Source organism: Cydia strobilella, chromosome 15, assembly GCF_947568885.1.
Source record: "Cydia strobilella chromosome 15, ilCydStro3.1, whole genome shotgun sequence".
Taxonomy (NCBI): domain Eukaryota; kingdom Metazoa; phylum Arthropoda; class Insecta; order Lepidoptera; family Tortricidae; genus Cydia; species Cydia strobilella.
In genome coordinates this window covers 3,472,022-3,493,806 of record NC_086055.1, presented here as the reverse complement: position 1 = coordinate 3,493,806, position 21,785 = coordinate 3,472,022, and the positions used below count along the sequence as shown (strand labels likewise).

The following is a 21,785-nucleotide window of genomic DNA, read 5'->3' as shown; positions in this document are numbered from 1 at the left end:
AATATACGCTATATAATCCGTTTTCATAGTTTCATTTCATGTATTTGTATTTGTTTAGATTAATGGTAATTTAGGTATTAAAACTGGATTTTGGGGGAAAATAGAGTGATGAGAGTGATGAGTCTGCTTTATGTTAGCCTGTTCCACGTGGTAGGTCCAGTGCTCGCCCTGTGACATGCAAATCTCCGGATTACGGCCGGTTGTCACAAGATTCACTTTGCGCTTCTTGTAATTCAGCTCTAGCCGTGTCAAAGCGAGATGTCCCCGGAGTGACGATACTGGGAAATGTTCGTTAGTTAAAACCTGTATACTCGTAGTCTATGTGATGATCAAAGCCTCAAAGGTATGCGTTAGGGTATTACGATTTCGTTTTGTTTGTGGGCTAAATAGTTGTTTCTGATGGTATTACGAGAGAACGTCGGGGTAAAACGGGATTAGTGGTGTAACGGGAAATAGGATAGTGTGACTACATGTGATAACGTGTTGAGTTCAGTCCGGATCAAATGAAGGACCTAAAGAAAACCTTAAGAGCTACCGATTTGATGCTCAATTATGCTCAAAGAAAAATACGAGAACAGATTTCAGGCAAATCCGGTTAATATTTAAGTAGATTCGATTCGATTTTCAATTAATTTTTTGAAATAATTAATTTATAAAACTCGATGATTTCTTCGAAATTGTTTATTTTTGGTGAACTTACATGGGGGTCCAATCGGTAGCTCTAAAGGTCTTCATTGAGCATCGTTTGAACCGTAGGTATATTAAATACCTACACGTAAATGAACAGCCGGCCTAGCCAAGGTGACAATCGCCATCGCTTCGCCATTGAATCGCTTTGTGTCTCTTTATCACTCTTCCATATTAGTGTGACAGTGACGTATTTATTTTGTTCACTACGTAGCGTTAGCGATTGGCATGTTGTCTACGGGGCCAGATATTAATGGGTAGGGAAGGTGATGGACAAATCGAGAATCGCTTCTTAAACTGAAATAAATGTCATATACGAAGGAAAAAATGACCAAAGCCTCCAGTGTCCAGAGCTGGAATCGAACCAACGTACCCCGGTTACCGGACAGGTGCCTGAACCGCCATCTCTAAGGTAGAACAGATGGTTCGACCTTCTAACTGAATCAACTCGGGTGATTACGGGCTAGCGAAGAGTGTTTAGAGCAAGCCTTCGGGAATTGTCATATATAGGTACTTGGAAATTTCGACCCATGCCACCGTGACCGGATAGCCGAGCGGTTCGGGCACCTGTCCGGTAAACGGGGTACGCTGGTTCGATTCCAGCTCTGGACACTGAAGGCTTTGGTAATTTTTTCCTTCGTATATGACATTTATTTCAGTTTATAGTTTAAATAGTAGTGTGTCTACTTGAAAAACCACAAATTAAAATATTTTCATAGAAAATAATTTAATTTGTTCTTAGAATCGCTTCTTAATCAGAAACACGTAAGTGAAATAGAGATAAATCATTTTGAACCTGTGTTTTCCTCTTATCGAAACCTACTTCTAAAGTAGTTTTTTTAGATATCTTCAACACAAAAACAAGGCTTAAGTACAGGTTGCTTTGCGGCAGATTTCCGATTTAAAATTTGAATAATTTCGAACGCGAAGTGCGAGGGAGATATGCGGGGGGTTTCAATTTTGTGTGTGCTGCGGATTGATGAGTGAAAATGGATCACTGGCCAGCAAAGCTGCATTCATATATGCTATTGTGGCGTATCGTACCAAAGGCTTTTAATTTAGCACCGCAAGGCGTAATTTTTGCATTAATTACGGAATATGCGGAAAGCTTAGTGTGTAACAAAAGACGATATTTAGATAATGAGATATACAAAAAATGAAATCAGCATTAATCTTCTGTTTATAAAAATAAATAGTTTTCATTTAATTTTATTTTTATTTTATCCAATTTTAAATCGGAAATATGGCGCTGGACACTCTTAAATGTGAACTTATGTGTTATTAGTTGGTTTATCTCGACCAGTGATTTTCTCGGCCCTTGAGTTCGAAATTTAATAATTACTTACCACTTGCTTTTCCACAACCCTTTTACATATTTTTTCTTATAATGTACTAAATGTTGTTGCACAAAATTGCTTGTGATATTCAGAAGCACTGGATGGAGCTTCATGTTAGAGCGCCTACCAAGTCTAGGATGTAATTTTATGTTGTGTAACTTTAATATTTTTTTGTAATTGTTTTGTTTTGTGTCCTATGTAATAACTAACCATAATTTAATTACCTATGTTACCTACATGTAAATATTAATTGTACCTATACTAAAACACTATGGACCACGGTCTGCAATAAACATTTCAATTTCAATTACTAAACTTGTTATAAACTGTCACATGAAAAAGATCCCATTTTTTATTCCATGAATAAAAATTGGTAGATATTCAAATTTAAAAATGTATCTCTTAATTACGAACTCTGTTATATTCACGCCCTTTTGTATTAGTTAAGTAAACTCATTTACTCGTACTAACCACGACATGTAGTAAACAGATGAATCAGCTGCAAATTTATAGAGAACACAGAGCGCATTGAATCAATGCAGTTGGCAGAAATACAACTGAGTCGGCACGCGTCGCGCGGTGTTTAGTAAATTTTGCAGCTTAGTCACAATATAACATATAATTTAATAGAATTGTAAGACTCGTAGATAATAAAAAAGCCAGTAATACCTGTGTTGCACAACTCAGTTACTGAAAAACAGTACAAGCCACAAAACGTACAAGTAGAGAGCACATAATATGTATTTCTTTAATTATTTGTTAAACTAGCGACCCGCACGGGTAGTTCAAATAATTTACACAAAATCTTTACAAATTATACACATAAACATTCCTCTTGAATCACTATCTATTAAAAAAAACCGCATCAAAATCCGTTGCGTAGTTTTAAAGATCTAAGCATACATAGGGACAGACATACATAAAGACAGCGGAAAGCGACTTTGTTTTATACTATGACAGATGTAGTGATTACGCCCAATTAAAAAAAACTTGTAGGAACTGTCATATTAGAGACTTTCATTCGACGCAAGAGGCATAATGGTAAGAGGCTTAATTTAGAAGTAAAGCCTGACCAGGAATTATCATCATTGTCAAGAGGGCGCTATTTAATTATTCTCATTTATATGGCAACAGTTCAGTATAGTCTGAACAATGTGGATTGGCAACTCGTTCTTTTGACTGACATACTTTTATTCACCGTAATCAAAATCAGAATCCAAATATTCGGTTTTTACATATATTTTTTTCGGTTCTTCTTTTTTAGGGGTTCCGTACCCAAAGGGTAAAAACGGGACCCTATTACTAAGACTTCCCTGTCTGTCTGTCCGTCTGCTACCAGGCTGTATCTCATGAACCGTGATAGCTAGACAGTTGAAATTTTCACAGATCATGTATTTCTGTTGTCGCTATAACCGAAAATACTAAAAACAGAATAAAATAAATATTTATGGGGGGCAATAAACGTGATTTTTTTGCCGTTTTTATAGATAACGGAACCCCCTTTCGTGCGCGAGTCCGACTCGCACTTGGCCGGTTTTTTACCGTTTAAAAATCATGCATTTCCTTACGCATCAGCGACACATAGGTAAAAATTACCTTACATAGGTTCTGGTACATAGTTAATGAACAAGATTGATCGTCTCCAAAGCCCATAGTTAATATTTTTCAAACTAAAACTCATTTTGTTTCTGTAAGTATTTCCCCGCTTACATTACAATAACCGAGTCGTAATAACCAGACTATAATGACATTTTGATTTGTTTACCTCTGTCAGCTCTGATGTTAATTTGGAAATGTTTCGTAGCGAAATAATTTAATTTCCCGAACGGTTCTTTTCCAGCAATTTACTATTTACATTATTTACAATGTTTCGCTCTTGATTATGTATAGTTTGGGACATCTTTTGTCATTTATTATTTAATATTCAACACTAAAGTATTATTCAAGAAAACCGCCACAAGACACTGACAACCTATCATTAACATTATTGCCAATGTAAGAAATTAGTTGCAATGGAATTCCGCAACATGGCGCATGATCATCATATATTACTGGTCAGGCTTTATATAGTTTTGGCAAAGACACCAGTTTTAGAGGAGTTGATTGCAATCGTTCAATGTACATATCTACGATGACCTAAGTTCATTTAAATTATAAAATGCTTATTTACTTAATTTCTAATTAACTACGTGTAAACAACTTATTAAAATTACTAAATATCTTCATCCGAAATCACATTCAGGAGTATTAAAGGAAGATAACAGGAATGATTCCAAAGATTGATTTGATTACAAACTGTTCCTGGAACAATCTGGTAATCCCTGAGGCTATGTAAAGCTCACTTTCCCCGTGTTAAAGCCGCTTGTTGGCTTAAGCTTCCATTTGGGTCAATACATTCAATGTGAGTTAAGTTACTAAGCCTAAAGTTAGGTTAGCATTAGTTCGACGCGTCACTTCCTGGAAAGGTGGTAGGTTCGAATCCAGTAAGGCATTTAGTTTTTTGATTGGAGATATTATATGTACCGACGTACATTATTCTTAATTATTTGCTACAAGTTATGATACTGATGTAGTTTTATTTACAAAATTTGTCTCTAGCTTTTATTTAGAAATTATCCACAGAACAAGGAAAATTGTCACAAACTTTTTACAAAACACCATCAATTTTCCTCTTGACTTATCAAACAATTGGTAATAAATTTGCATGAACCAATTTCCTTCTGATCGTCGTTTACCAATCCGAAGACATTTATTCGGCATTGTTTATTTTTAAATTCGAAGGAAAGTGAAATGGATTGAAAATTTAAAAAGAAACCGGACAATTTCCGTAGATACTCGTACATCAATATTTGGAAGTACTTTAAGTATGGTCAAGGAATTTAATTTCTGTGCCTTCGAACCTTGTCACGGTGATAATGATACGAGATCTCATCTCTGTGACAAGCACTGATCTGCACTGACGCTTACACTTATACATAGATAATTGAACTGTACAAAAGAAGCCGTCACCTACAAGAAAGTTTCATGAGTGTGAAAGATGCAGACTACAAATCAAATATCGTGACCACTTTTGAGCCGCTTGAATGTAACAAAGTGTAAGGTTTGGATTGGAAAATAGGATTCCAATACCTTGATTGTACCTGATTCCAGCAACCGTATTTTGTGCAACAACAACGATAAAGTGTGTGTACTGTGGCAGTAGCCCAAGTGCATGATTACAGATACAAATACAAAATTCTTTATTGCAAATAATACACGTAAAATATGATGCAGGGGATGGAGATATCTTGTAAGCAAAAATATGCCCGTGGTAGGCACCGCTCTTCCCTATGTAACAAACATAATGTAGGTATACAATTACAATTAAACTAAACTGATTAGGTACACAAAAACACAATTTAACAAGGTTGCTGTACATACATTTCAAAGTCGTCAATTCGAATCCCACGTAAATGAGGTTCTAGGAACTTGCGTGTGTAATCTGACAGGGTATTCACCACAAACTTTTTAGTGAGGGAAACGTCAAGAAGAACCAGGGTCACTAAAAGTTCATGGCAGGCGATTTGTGTTAATCAATTAAAAAGCGTTTGTGAAGTCTCTGATATTATATAGCTTGTCGACGACTGGTCTGGCCTAGTGGGTAGTGACCCTGCCTGTGAAGCTGATGGTCCTGGATTAGAATCCCGGTAAGGGCATTTATTTGTGTGATGAGCACAGATATTTGTTCCTGAGTCTTGGATGTTTTGTATGTATTTATATTTGTTTATTATATTTACGTTGTCTGAGTACCCGCAACACAAACCTTCTTGAGCTTAATGTGGGACTTAGTCAATCTATAATATTTTTATATTAATTTATTTATATATAGCTTGTTCTGTCTTCTATACAACCAGGAAACATAGTTTTTAAGTATTAAATTAATTACATTTAATTTAAACTAACTAATATCACGTTGCAACTGTAATTTTAAGACACGGAACCCTAAAAGTAGGGTGGATAATAATTGACCCCTGAAAGTCTGAGGTTGTAAATAACGCGTAAAATTAGCCCCGCCTAATTACGGAGCACCACCGGGTGCCTTGAGGAATTAGGGCTGCAGGATAGGCCAACGAACGCACATTTATTTTCATCTATAGTAAAAAATCGATTTTTGACTCACACGCCTGTCAGGTCAAATTTACGATATCAGCCTGTCGGTTAAAACATAAAGTTGACAGTCACAAACAACTGACAGGCCAGAGACCGCAGGCGGACTGGTATTTAATCAGTGGGCCCCTTTAGTTATTCGATCTGTTTTCAATATGATACTGATCTGTATTGACACACCAAAAAACGTCACTTTTGACACTGGTCAAAAGTGAAGTTTTTGGTTAAAGAAATGTCACTTTTGACACTGACAGATCAGTATCATATTGGAAACAGATCTAATAACTAAAACTCGAATTGGCCTGTGTATTCAAACTTTAAAAAATCTAAACTTGACTTAGTAAATATTGATGTGCCCTTATCTCATTCACCTCATTGTATCTCGTTCGCACATATCATAAACAAATGCCAAAATTAGGTCTTACAATCTTCTTTTAACGGTTTTAGGTATGGCTTCAGTTTTAGTCAAATAATAACAAACCTGTATGTAATACAAAATAATTCCAAGATGCCCATATTACATAATTAAATCTGTGGTTGTTTAATATAAAACTTTTGCATCCCGGTCGCTTACGTACTGATGCTTACATAGTGCTTATCTTTCATTCCCAATCAAAAAGAGGTCTAAGAAGTCGGCATATCTCATCCAGTGTCTCTACATCCACAATTTAAGCCTACTAATTGCTTACGGTGCTTTCAGCTATTTACAATTTGTTTGCCGGCTCATTTCCGAGCTTTCTTATACTTCCTTCTAAAATTGCTATTTTTCCTACTTTACGTAAAAAACGTCTTATCTTCTTTATATCAAGACTTTTATGACGTTTTAATTTTAAATGGACGGATGTTGATGTAGAAGTAATTAATAAATTACGCTCATTGTCAAAATGGCGCCTTTATTTTGTACTTTACAGGCTTTTATGATAATTGGTTTCGTTGGTTGAGTTTGCATCCACTGGGAGTGAAGGTTTTAGGTGGTTATTTAATTTTATTTAAATAATTTTAGTTAGTGTTCACACCGCCCAATATGGCTCACAGAACGACGATTTACGAATTATCTTTGCAAAGGTGGCGTTTAAAGATTGACCACGACTTACAAATCCCCGTTTTATAAAGCTATTATACGATGTATTATATCAAATTATAAAATTACATTAACGCGTTTGACACGCGCTTGACTTATGACGACGAACCTTTTCCCTACTGTCACCGTTTTATACTTATAAAATTGTAATCCGTAACTTTATAAAATGGACTCAGACATCGATTTTAACGCTTTTAGCACCTTATCGTCCTATGTAGTAAAGTTCAAAATGCTACAGCATGTAAAAATAACTGTTTTAAAGTGAGAGGGGCCGACGTCGATATGTTAAATAGTTTCATTCGATTTTATTATGTAGTTACGTAACTGTGTAACCACATCGAAACGTCGAGTTCCGATTCTAAAAGAAAAGATAATACTCGTAACTACTACTTATTCGAAAATAGAAGCCGTTTCAATTTCAACATATTAACGCTAATACCTATCAGAACTATTCAGTTTGAGCTGGTCGAGTGATGAAAGTTCACCTAATAATTAGCTCAACTATATTGCTTCAACCTGTGTCAATAAAGGTTTTTAATATTGAAATTTTACAAAAATACCAAAGCACCCATACCACGAATTAAATTAGTGGAGTGACTTGTGTAACTACATTTTTCGCGCACCTCGGCGGATTGCGCGCATTAGCGCATGTTTTATTCATGCGGGGAAGCATTTTGCGCGGTTTCATTACTCTGCTAAACCTACAGACACACCGTCAACTGTTCGCATGTAAAATGTCCTAGATTAAGCCATAAGGGCCTGGATTTCGGAAAAGTGACGGAGAAGGTATTAAGCACTGAAACGCACCAGATTTCGACGTAGAGTAAACACGCACGGACGTGTTGTATATTGCGGCTTTATTATACTTTGCTGCGTAAACGTTGCATCAACGTTTTTTAAACAGCGGTGTGGCAGATTCTTAGAAACGGCGCTTCTGCCTTCTTAATCTTGGTCTTTGCTAAAAACCAGCGCCTTAGCAGAGCTGTGCCGTGGCATCATACAGTACGAGTATGATTAATAGGTATTAAAATCGCATGTGTGTAGGTTCACACCTGTGATTTTCGATAAAAATAAACAATACTTAGATGTACCATCGTCCACATTGCTAACTGGCAATCCGTATACATATATGTAAGGATTTATAAGGTCAACTATGTTGACATTCAAGGTGGAATGAAGCCTTTAGAAAACTAACAGAATACTAGGTATCCTATTGAAAGAAAGAAAGAAAGAAAGAAAGAAAGAAAGAAAATGCATTTATTTAACGCCACAACATTTTACATATAACATGTAATACACACACATGTAACGTGTTTGTATTACATATAACATGTTGTTGGATATAATTTTGTCGAATACCATTGGATGGGAATCGAACTGGACTCGGTGTGCAATTCAATAGCCCGGGGAATATCTCAAGACACATTTACCGGTTCCCGGAACATAACGGATGAGCGCGACATGCATATTGCATCTGTTCTTAACCTAGATCACAGGTATACGATCAATTTGAAGTGTAGTGGAGAGTCTGTTATACCTATTATATCAGTTTTTTAAGCGATGAGTCTCGTTAGGGTACTGTCTGCACACTGGTGATTTGCGAGCGAGTTGAAAGCGAGGCGAGCGCGCAGCGAGTTCGCCGCGAGCGCGCAACGAGTTCGCCTCGAGCGCGCAACGATCTCGCCGCTAGCACGCAACGATATCGCCGCGAGCACGCAACGATTTCGCTGCTTACTGTCATCCTGGAATGGGAGCCAAATCGTTGCGTGCTCGAGGCGATATCGTTGCGCGCTCGCGGCGAACTCGCTGCGCGTTCGCCTCGCTTTCAATTCGCTCGCAAATCGCCAGTGTGCCAGCGCCCTAAGGATTTTAATTTCTCAATCCTAGGCCTGACCTACTTCGGCAGTTAAACCTCGCAATTATCAACTTGGTACCTATTGTTTTTTTTTAAATATTAAATTAAAGAAAAAACAGAAGATTAGGAATACTGTTCAGAAGTTATTTCAAAAAGTTCTATAGAATTATATTTAGTTTTACTCAGTAAAATAGGTACACCGTTCCAAAATAGTATAAAACTGGATACTGTGATAACAGGAACTCCAACGCTTCGTACATTCCCGGGATACTCGAGATTCCTTAATATTACAGTGCATTCTTGCAGCATCTAGGTACCCATCACCCACACTGTTAACGTGAACCTTATGTCTTTTGTAATAAGGTCCACCTATGTACAGTTAAGTGTTGCTGTTTGTACGACATAGTTCGTAGAGATATTAAGATCTTATGTCGTAAGAAACTTGCCGGGGCAACGGCCATTTTAGTTGTGCATTATAAACGAGGATGTGCTTAAGAGGAAAATAACGACAGCTCTCCATACAAACTTAGTAACGATTTTCCTCTGTGGATATATATATATACTGCTATGGGCAATGCCTGAAAATAAATGATTATTTATTTATTTTATTTATATTTAATATGGGGACATAACATTACGGAAAAAAATTAAAGGCAAGTTTTTAATGTTTTGTTGTTGAAAAAAATCTTACTGGTGTTTATTAAAGCTAAATTCGTTTTTTTTTTTCAAAGTATAAAGGCTAACTCGAAGATTGTTTTTGAAATATATTTTGAAGCACCTACTTATGTGCTACGCTGGCCGGCCGCAGCAGCGTTGGGCTGATGACCTATCCCAGGCTGTGGGAAAGCAATGGATGGCAATAGCTTCAAACAGAAGCAAATGGATTGAGTTGGAGGAGGCCTTCACCCAAAGAGGGGTTCACCACTAAACAAATTAAAATAGATTCAACCTACAAATGTAACCTAAACTTAGTGTGAATAAACGGCTTATTTATTTATTTATTTATTTTACTTAAGTATGTGCTAACTATAATATTTTAATAAATCCCAAAAATAAACTATATCTATCTGAATGAAAAATGAAAAATGGGGGCAGCGTTTCACAAGTAGCACAGATAGCTGTATAGCAGTCGAATAATGACTGGGTAAGAAATAATCAGTTACCCAGACATTTTTCAGCTGATATATAGCTACTGTGCTATTTGGGTTGTATACGGAAGTGGACCTCCCGTCACAAGTATTGTTTTACTTAATGGGAGACTCCAGCCTTTTATGTAAAGTGTATCATAATGTTAAACCAAATAAACTATTTGTATTTGTAAGTGGTCGTCAACTTACCTGTTAAGATGGCTACGATATAGCATGCTCTTATGCTGACCAGAGAGGTTGTATTTTCTTACTTAAATTTCGTAAGCCGAGGTAGCCAGGTACGGAATGGGAAATTGTAAACCTCTCACATGTGGATGTTACCACAACCACAGTGTAGCTAGAGTCTGTGCGGATAGAGGAGTCATATAATATATTGGTTCCCTCATATTCCAGGACTCTTCTTCACTTTTTTTACAAGATTTTTATTAACTTGCAATGTACCTATATAAGTAAGTATGTATGTAATATGTATGTGTATGTTTGTAAGGGTCAAATCTTGAAAGTTAAATTTGACCTACTTCCCGGCTTCCGATGAAGCTGAAAATTTGCATACATATGTACTCGTAAGTCGGGTGCTAGCGAGCTGATATGATGAAGGAGACAGGAGGTGGTAATATGAACTCTGTGATAAAACAACGCAACCTAATTGTGTTTGGGGTTTTTAGAATTGTCTCGATAAGTATTAGTTGCCTGTGGAAAGAAAAGTACAGTCAGCGATAAAAGCTTGTACCAAAAATGATTTTTTTGCCAAAAACTTATTATACCATGACGTTGGAAATCAAGTTTACGACCCGCCAGATGTTAAGCAACAACCACAGCCTATAGTGTAAGTAGTGCATTTCCATTAAAAACATTTTTTTTCGGTATGTAGGCCGAATTCTGGTAGCATACAAAAATAGAAATGGCACTAAAATTAATAAGTTGGCATACTAATTGGAGCCTCATACTATCTCAATAATATGACATGTTTTAAAGTCTCTATAGCTGTTGCTTTTTTGCAGGCAATCAAGTAATTATATTGTAAATTGAAAAATTTTGAGACTATTTTAAGGAGGCCTTTTTCTAATGCTGGCACCACACCTCGCCTTATTTGGCAAATATTCGTGTTGCATCTTTTTCTTTGACATACAAAACAAAAGGGATGCAACACGAATATTTGCCAAATACAGCGAAGTGTGGTGCTGGCATAAGACGAACAGTATTCGTGCCGTCAAAGATAGATATAACTTCGTAATAGAGTATTTACAATTATTATTATTCAATTAAAAGTAAAATTAAAAGTAACTAAGAATAACAACTTATAAATAGATAAAAAAATTAAAAAACAAAACTACTCTTAATTAAAAAACATCTAAATAAGGCCCCCGCGGCATTGTGCCAAAGATGCTGGCAGCATTCCCTCGCTGCGAGAGAAAGCCGCCAGCTCTCTGGTCACCGGTTGCGTCGACGAGCTTTTTGCTAAGTTCTTTAAAAAGAACTTTTGCGCTTGGACCCCACGGCCCCAGTGTCTCGACACCAAATGCCACAAAGTGGTATTGTGGGCCGAGACTTCGGTACTTAGCGAACTTTTTGCCTTCAGCCGCCTCGGCAGCCGCCCCAGCCCTGAACGAAGTTCTTGGTAGATGGGACGGAGCTAGTGTATCGACGCATGTGGCGTCCCAGACCAGCACCCGTCCCATCTTCCACGGGACCAGGGTCATACCGTCCGGTCTCTTGCCGTCGTTCCTCAAAATTTTATGGATGTTCGTCTAGATGGATACAGTCTAAGGAAAAAACGTGCCTTGAAAATCAAGAAAATTTGATTCTCGTTCAGAGGGCGCTACTAGCTTTGGCCTACTGTCGTATAGATGACGTTGACGGTTTCGTTTGTTATTTAACAATTTTAACGCATATAAGTGAAAGAACATGGGTCAAAATCATAAAAATAATTAATGCAAATAAAAAAAATCATTTATCCATATTTCAATACATTTTATCGTATTTTTATAAATCTTCATTTTTCGTTTAAAGTGTGTCGACAGATGGTAGTGAATTTACTGGGGTTACAAAATTTACTATGACAGTACCGCTCTAGTATAAGTTACTCTATGGTGCCGTTTTCTTTATATTACGGGCTAATATGTTGTGCTTATTAATTCGTAGGCGCTAAAATATGAATAAAATATACAGCCGAATTATATTATTATATAGCACATAAATGCTGCTGTTTCATAATTTTAGATGCCTGAAAAATAATAAGCCACTTAATTCCCACAATAGCTAGTGTAAGATTCAAGGATTATTTACGTCAAAATAAACAACTCACGAAATATTTATGAGTTTATTATACCTACTATTATTATAGGATTCAGCAACATAGTTATATTGTTTTATTATTTTATTACCCTGAGCCCAATTCAAACTAACATTTTGACGTCAAAATGATGTCATTTTATTATCCATTCGCCCGTGTTTCTCGCAAGCGTTAAAACATGCACGAACAAGTGCGAGCGAAATGACATAATCTTGATATCGAAATGCAAGTTCGAATTGGCCTCCTGAAATATACAGGGTGGCTAAAAATAAGTGCATTCCCGTTGTCAGGACGGTTTTGGGATTATGCTGAGCAACTTATACTAAGGGACCAACCACGAAATCGCGAAAAATTTACCCTCCCATAGAGAATGGACCAGCCAAAATGTATGAAACAGTCAAATTTTTCTCTTATTTTTTAGCCACCGTGTATAGAAACAAGCCGCGTACGTCGAAATTATGTGCCTGACGCACTCAGGGCACTTAGCTGCATGAAAAGTTGATGCGAGAAAGGCTTTGTATCGTTTAAATGGAGTCGTTGGTAACTACTGAGCTTTTGTGCTTATGTTATTCGGTATGGAGGTTATTACTGTGAGAGATTTTCTTTTGTTTTAGCTTGTTGTCAATTGTTTGTCAATAAGGTCGTGTTTTTAGTAAGTGGTTAAATGTTTTTTTGTGGGATTAAATGCATTATGTGTGGTACAACTTTTTTGTGATGCGATTTTGTAGTGTTGTCAAGGGCAATAGAGGCACAGTTGGTTAGAATAAATTTTGCGTTGGGGCGACATATTCGTTCACACGAAAAAGCCCTTTAATAAAGATAAAAAAAAAAGAAATTTTTCGTCACGTTCTACAAACCTGCGTCGTAGACATCTTATTATGAAAAGGGCTTATAAATAGCACGAAAATGCACCATAGTATGCATTTATGATCAATTTAAACACCATTAAAGTCATAGGATGGTCATAGGTATAAGAGTTGCCCAGGGGAATGTAACCATGTTAGCAAGTGACAAGGAAATGTATGTTAACTCATTTAAAATTCAGGTAAAATGTTTTAAGTTATACTAAGAGTTTTATTTAAATCAGAAATTGTGCCAAAAATAAATAATCAAAAAATTCTAATCGGAATCCGATAATTACACTAGGGTTCGTTGGGTTAAGACCGAACGGGTTTTCATGAGGGCTAAGACAAAAAATTGTCCGTATGCCGAAGCATTACGGGATTTACGGGCGACTTTTCACCTTACCCCGCATGAAAAACCCGTTCAATCTTACCCCAAGGCACCCTACCTACGTTCCTTTCTGGACAGTAATCATGCAAGACGAGTAGCAATGTAGTCTTAAACGCCACTTGTATTCTCGACACTATCGGATGCTTCGCTCAGACTAAAATAAAAACGTGGAGTGTTAGCATTAATTAAAATCATAATCATCATCATAATATTTTTATTGCGTTCATGGTGGTACAAACAAATACAGGTGTAACTTACAAAATTAAGGCACAACAACATAAGACCCTTTTAGGGTATTGCAAAACTATAACTAAAAATATACACACACAAAATATCTATAAGTAGAACAATAGAACTATCGAATTTAATCGAATTTGAACATGTCGCGCGAGTGACTAAAAACACGTGAGTGAAACCGCTATGTTAGTTAAGTTAATAGAACTATTTTTGAAATTTATATATCAAAATAATCTTATATGGAATAAAAAACAGTTCTCAGTTATTATTATTTTCAAATAAACAAACAAATTTAGCATATTTTTCCTCTTTAGTTATCTCTTTATAGGTTATTGAAATCTCGTATCGTATGGTTGTCATATGAGGGCTCTAAGTGCTCATTTGCAAGTTACTACTTGGCAGGCTAATCTGTCTTTATGACGCAGGTTCAATAAGGTGTTAGGGTGTTAATAATTGTTGAAGGTCGTTTTTAAGAGCTCTAAGAGCGTTTCACATTGTCCGATCGGATATCGGATGTAGGATCCGACATCCGCGTAGTCAGGCCGCGGGGGCGCGCCCTGGCGCCGTCATTAGCGGTCACGCACACTACAAGCATTATGCCTACACATACGCACACAAACAAATATTAAAGATCCGACAGCTGACGGGCAGACGGTGACTCGCCCCCACAAGATGGGTCCCCAGTCCCCACAAAGTTAATAATCCATACATTAAAAGATAATTAGGGTATACATTAAACATACTGATTTCTATTTATCATTAAAACCTGCCTTAAAAATTATAACACGGTAGACAATCTTCGGGAGCCCTTAAAAAGCTTTGCTTATGCTTAATGCTAGTATGGCCTACTCCAGAGCACACAGTCGCTGTGGCCGAAATCGGTCAGGAGAGCATCAGGTATAAGAAACAAAAACAGTAGCCGGAAGGTTTTTAAACAATTTACTTGTGACTTATATTGACCAGGATATGGACCGTGATTACCTTTTGTATTGTTTTCGAGCTTCCGATATTTCGACGCAGTTACATGGATCTTGTAAGTCTAGGAAGTGTAAGTTAGTTTCACTAGTCTATAAGTCTAGTGAAACTAACCGTGAATCATTCAAAACTGTTAATTTACTTGTGTTCAATTCTTTGAGTTCTTGCTATACTTAAGAATGACATCCCGATCTTTGAAGAACACATATATTTCATAATTGGCGATCAGCTCGTTCGTCGTTGTCACTTCGAATCTGATGTCCACCTTGCATCTCTCGAACGGCCATACGTTGGGAAAGTCGTTCGTTGGGATCGTAATGTTGTGTATTGCAATTTTGCCCTAAAATGACAAATCATGTAAGATCTGTGCCGGTGTCATGACTCCGATAAAAGTACATATTCCAAATACTACGAGTAAATAGATTAATTTAAAGAAAAAGATTGAGAAACCATAATTTACATAACATCTGCATTAACTACCGCTAGAATATATACCAGAATAAGTTTTTTTCAAAATTACATTTCCTAGCTTAGATAAAAGCTTGCTACCTAATAGCAAGCTTTTATCGCCGAACAGCTACAGATGTTGACGTCACAGTACAGGTTCTCCTGCATGCTGAAGACTGCAATAAGTGGAGAAGCTTATAGCTTTGCAACGCTATTGCTTGCCTATTGCAAGTACATGATTGTCTATCCACAATTGCATTGTTGTCTATGCATGCTGTGTTTATCTTTAAGTAATTACTGCATTTATAATATCCCTAAACGTTATCGTATGTAAAAATTATCTGTGCTGTAAACAGTTGTTTTTGAACCAAATAAATAAAATAAGAAATAAAATAAAATAAACGCTTTTGTCGGAGCCACTCAGCAGTAAGGGAACGATATAATTGATGCAAAACTCAGAATCATTAAAACCATATCATCGAAGCGGTACTATGTACGTCGACGGCCGATAGTTAAACCATCAGATCATGAAATTCTTAGGCATATCCAAAAACAACAAATCGTTAAATCCTAGATAATCGTTGGACGATTTGCCTAGAGACGTTAACACATTAAATCGTGTAAACGCCTCTAAGCAAATCTTCCACAGACTGTAGGCCTAGGGGTTTACTAATGTATTGCCAAAAATCGTTTCCCAAAGTATTACTTCCCAAACTATTTTACGCAAATTATCATTTGGCAAAATTTCATAATCCAACCTAACCTAACCCAACCTAGTACGTCATTTTCATTTCGCAAGTATGGGGTTGGGAAATGAAATGGTTGCGAAGTAAAAAACTTGCTAAAATTTCATTTGGGAAATGAAACTGATGCCAGTTTGTTGGGAAGTGAAATTTGGCGAAAAATATTTTGGCTAAACGGCGGTATCTCAGGCCTAGTACTTACTAATACTAATATACTTTATTCATGTAGGCCGCCTACATAAATAAAGTATATTTGGACAAAGAACTATTTGAACTTCGTCAAACGAACTTTAAAATTCATAAGATAGGTATGCAATTCTCTTCTATTACTTTTTTTCTGTGGCACCTACATTTTTGACACAGAAAACACAGCAACATCATCATCAAGCAACTACTTCACTATGTGCCTGGTATAGAACTAGGAATATCGACGAATACATTGCACTACCTATTTAGGCACATCGTGATAAGCCTGGACAAATCTCAGGCAGGCATTGATATACTTACCCAGGAATTTCATGATCAGCCGGGCTAGCACATGATTGGCGCGAGAGTATCTCGCCGCGACATAGACTACCCGTCCCCCTTTAATTCATACAGTTAGTAAAAGACGGGTAGCCTATCTCGCGGCGAGATTTTACGACCGGCCGCCGATAGTGCAAATGATATAAATGGCCAAGAATGTCAATTTCTTACTTTCGGCACCGGACAAGACGTCAAGCCAGCATTTGCTAGAGCTTTACCGAGGTACGGATCCTTGTTTACCAGATCGCACAGTCTGAAGTGCAGCTCTACGAAACTGCGCTTGTACTCGTTATGTAGGAACTCGTAGAAAATTAGATGGACCTGAAATGTGAGGAGTATTGGGGTAACTTGGGTTAATGTTACAGGAAAAACTCTCGCAGCTAGAAGATGTCGATCACAACTCTAACCAGTCCTTCTTCGAGACCACGAAAACAATATAGTCTTCGAAACGTCGGAGGTAATTTTAAACCATAATCATACGTGATTAAGTAAACGATTACCAGAATATTTTCAAAAATATCTGTGGGTAGCGAGGACCATTTTCTGCAGTTCATGGAATTTAATGACAGATATGACAAATTATTGCGCAATTTGATGGCAATTAACCACAGCTATGCCCCTTCGTTTAAACTTTTTCGTATTTTTGATTAATTTAAGAATTAGGAGCGAAAAACAAATTCCATGCAAATCATTAAGAGGTCCTACCTCTTATAATAGTTCTTCTTCTTCTTCTTCTTGTGCCATGTCCTCATCGGACGTCGGCGATCATCTCTCGATATAGTTAAATAATCGAAAAAAAAAACAAAGGAGCATAGTTATGGTTAATTGATATCAAATTGCCTAAAAAATTTCCAAAATATAAATTATGTTATGTTTCTATTCATAGGTGTTTGTGATAGAGACAGATTAAGCGCTTTTGAAATGTGGACATGGAGAAGAATGGAAGGTATAAGCTGGAAGGAGAGGAAAACGAATGCAGAAATATTGGATTTGGTAGGTGAGAAGAGATCTCGGTTGAGAATAATTGAAAACAGAATGGGAAACATGTTGGGGCACTTGATACGGCACGATACTTACATAAAGCCTATAATAGAAGGAAGAATAGAAGAAAAGAGAGGTAGAGGAAGACCGAGGCGTGCGTTATTGGACCAAGCCAAAGAAAAAATCAACGAAGTGACGTATCCGGAGCTCAAAACAGTGGCAGAAAAAAGAACGGAGTGGCGGTTACTCCACCGACAAGAGCCAGGCTCTTAAGAGTTATGATGATGATGTTTCTATTTAAAATATGTTAAATCCAGATAGGAAAATGAGAACTACGTTTGTATAGAGAAGCGGTCACGTGACATCGTCTTTCCTCTTTAGATAAAATAGAATAGATCACCTTGTCAGTGTCTGATTGCCTTAGGTTAGCTCAATCAAAAACGCCGAGAATTATTTACCGTTACATTGTTGTTACACTCATATTTGATGTTTGCTTCTATGTTTACATAATAATTACTTCGTCGGCTGTATCTTTTGACGACAACCTTGAGTCCTTCAACGTACTTCTCGTTAAAGTACAAAATACGAGCGCGCTCAGGTATTACTTGTACACACTGAAAAATTTATTATTTTTATTTTATTTTAAATTTTATAAGTTGAGTTTAGTTTGGCAGTCTGCGCCGGTCCGTCACCGTCAACGCATGAACGCGTCCTGATGACACTCCTCGGTACGGAGTGAAACATGTCGAGCGTTTTTCGCCTTGAAAAAACTCTGTTTTTTATTATTAAAAATGGCTCCAAATGGTTCGTGAAAAATAACACTAGGCCGCTGTGTCGCCAGTTCTCTTCTTTGAACTTGGCTTGGCTAGATACGTACCCAAATATAACAACTCATCATTGTTAAACATAAAAAAGTAAACGCAACCGTATTCATGGTATCGAAAATGCCGAATGTTTGCTGCGAATTATAATTTATAAACACCGAAACCATTGAAATTACTAATTCGCATCTATTGTGCTTGGTATGGGAGGGTCAATTTAATGTAATTTTCCGAGCATTATGATAGGTACACAGGCCCTATGAAACTACTCTATAAAGCAAATTAAAATATCATTAAAATCGGAAATGAGCATGATTCATGATAAGCAATTTATCTATTTTATCTCTGAATTATACTGTTTTTTCATCAGACTAAATTTGGAGATACTTCTTCGTAATTCAGATCTTGCAAAAGACGGATAGGTACTTAAAAAAACCGGTCCCGTATCGGTTTGAAACTTTGAACCGATTTTTTTTACTTAAATAAATTTTTCATCCAACTTGATCTTTTTCAACTTTATATTTGAAATCAGAACTTTATTAATCCTGACTGTTAAGGCAGGCAGTAACCATGCAGCATCAGAACTGAAAAGTTGGAGGTAAATATTAAGTCACTAAGGACTTGTTTCCCAGCAACAATAATATAGTTAAACTAGCAGATTTTTACGCCTCTCGGTTAAGGTTAGCAGTGTTTCTGCAGCATCAGCAATAATCAAAGGTTTGAAATATCATAAAAACTCATTTTCATGGGGACTTGATACGCGTACCAAATTGTATCGAAATCGGTTAAGTAGAAGCGGACGAAAAATCGGTCGCAAGATTTGAAGTACTATTTATACAAAGATGAGGTACTTACTCGTATACCGGGAGTAACATCTCTAGAGACTGAGCTGAAAAGATAGTTTGATCTAAGTGATCTACAATTGAGTTATTATAATCGTAAAGCTGGATTAAAAAGTAATACAAAATCAAAACACTTTATGGCTATATAATATTTAAACAAATATTAATACCCCAAAATGCGGCAAGGCCGGCAAGATCCATTCTAGAGACATTTTATACCAATGACCAAATATATTATATTATATCTTGTATGTAAATAAATCTGTACATAATATAAAGTTTTCAAACTGAGCTAGTTGATGACCAAAAGTTTTTCTCATTAACTTTCACACGAATCTTCGTAACACGTACTTGATTAATGTATAAAGTAAGTATCTAAAGTTAATGTTACATACTTAACTAGCCGAAGTTGTAAGCCTCATGCTCTGAGAGTTAATGGGAGGCTCATCACAGGCCTTTGCGTCTATTGCAGACGATTTATGCATTTCTGTTTAGACAACGGGTTTGGTGACTGTGGAGGCCGATGCGTGAGCGGCACGACCTCTCACATTTTTGGCAGAGGAAGAATGGGAGGCTCATGAGTTATATTAAGGTGTTTATTCGAATTTAAACTATCGTGAGACATATTAACTCAACTAACTTAGCGGTTTCACTCACGTGTTTTTAGTCACTCGCGCGACATGTTTCCGCTACCGCACCGCGACCGCGTCGTGACCGCTACTCACTCAGGCACAGTTAGTGCTTGAAAATGGAGACCTAGGCTCTCCAAAACATGTCGCGCGAGTGACTAAAAACACGTGAGTGAAACCGCTAAGTTAGTTGTTTATTAGTAGTCTGAGAGAGAACTTATAATTATGGCCAAGGAATTTAATTTCACTAATTACCATTTTGTACCTTGTCACAGTGAAAATAGTATATGTTCTCTAGCGACTTTCAGAATATTAATTGTCACTGTGCAAGGTACGATGTGGTAGGAAGCGCTGGTGGCGTAGCGATAAGAGCGTGCGACTTGCAATCCGGAGGTCGCGGGTTCAATGATGGTATAGAACCTTTCACTATTATTTAAGTGGTCTGATACGCACTATTACAGGCATAGGATAACTTAAAAGTCGATTAATGTTCCATGATGGAACTTTTTCCGCAAACTGCAATAATATTATATCCAGGAAATTGTATGAAAGAAATCCTAAAAGCTTCCAAGACTTTCGACTCCGAATGACATATTTCATACGACACTTCGTGTGGAGTATTTTAAAATCCAATAAAGCAATGTAACCAGTGACCAGAGCTCAGGGCAGATCACGGCTCAATCCGGAAGCCAACTATTACACGGTACTCAGTGTTAGTACAGCGGGTAAAGCATAGGTAGAAAATATTTGACCAAGTCGCGTGAGGAAATAGACAATAGTAGATTGTTAACCAAGGGACGAAAGGCACTCATTTCTGCCGAGGTATTTTGGCGCTCGAATGCAGTGAGAGCGCCAATAGTCCGAGGCAGAAATGATGCCTTTCACCCGAGTTAAACACTCTACTTTTCATTTCGAATACGAGGAAAGTAAAATGCATATATTTTTTTTAAAACATGACTAAGTATACATTTTTATAGTATTTCTTGAGGGTACTTTCAATTAACAATTCAGACAAAAGTATCGTTATTTATGGAATGGAGAGTCAAATATCAAAATGAAAAATTTATTACAAATCCATTTAAACTCAAATTTCAATTGCGTATCGTAAAAAAATTAAAAAAGTCGTACTTCGAACGTAAAATGCTCTAGTGCAGACACGTATCATTTTCTGCGCACCTTTTAGAACAACAATGACCCTCTTTCAGAGCATGAGAAATGAAAACACTTTTTTCGGCTGCAAATGTCTATCAATAGATTAAAATGGACTTAGAAGCCACTTTGAATGTTCATTTTGATATCTAATTGACACTATCATAGTTATCATTCGCGCGTGCATTTCGCTCGTACACATAGGTTATGTCATGTAGATGTAATAGTCACACGACTGTGACATCTTTTTGATGTTAAAATGTGTGTTTGAATTGGCTTCCAAATAATTATAATTATTAGCCTCTGGCCGCCCAGAGGCCTATAAAAATATCTGTCATTCCATTCTATTTTGAACCTGTGATAAAGATAGTTTATTATTTAAGTAGGCATATTACAATGCGCTTATGAACGTCAAATAAAGCTACGCCGGCTCTAACCCTACACCTCTGCCTCGAGATTTAAATCCCCTCTCAGTTGGAGGAGGGTATCCCAATATGTGACCGGCAACAAACTCGGCGGCATACATCTTTTCAAAACATTAAATCTTATAATTAACATGCATTACGAGTAAATAAGAGAAAATACAATTTAAATTACTATAGAATTCATGCATGTATTTTGAAAACCAAAATTGCATTTGCCTTGACGTGTGGGCG

The 21,785-nt window shown here is 36.9% G+C and overlaps 1 protein-coding gene across 1 annotated transcript; it reads right to left on the bottom strand.

Moving 5' to 3' along the window:
* Positions 1-15,140: 15,140 nt before the first annotated feature.
* LOC134747900 (uncharacterized) lies at positions 15,141-18,586 on the bottom strand. The gene is made up of 4 exons (XM_063682578.1): positions 18,566-18,586; positions 18,147-18,302; positions 16,879-17,028; positions 15,141-15,332 (listed from the first exon to the last, which is right to left on the bottom strand). Exons 1-4 carry the CDS (start codon positions 18,584-18,586, stop codon positions 15,141-15,143), a joined length of 519 nt encoding a protein of 172 aa, XP_063538648.1.
* Between the last annotated feature and the right edge of the window lie 3,199 nt (positions 18,587-21,785).

Bases quoted from the DNA above. Each gene is read 5' to 3' on its own strand.
- LOC134747900 (XM_063682578.1), bottom strand. From the start codon at position 18,586: ATGATGAGTTGTTATATTTGG. The intron at 18,303-18,565 runs GTACGTATCTAG...TAAATTTTTCAG, and splicing joins TGATGAGTTGTTATATTTGG to TGTGTACAAGTAATACCTGA. The intron at 17,029-18,146 runs GTAAATAATTCT...CTCACATTTCAG, and splicing joins AGTGTAACAACAATGTAACG to GTCCATCTAATTTTCTACGA.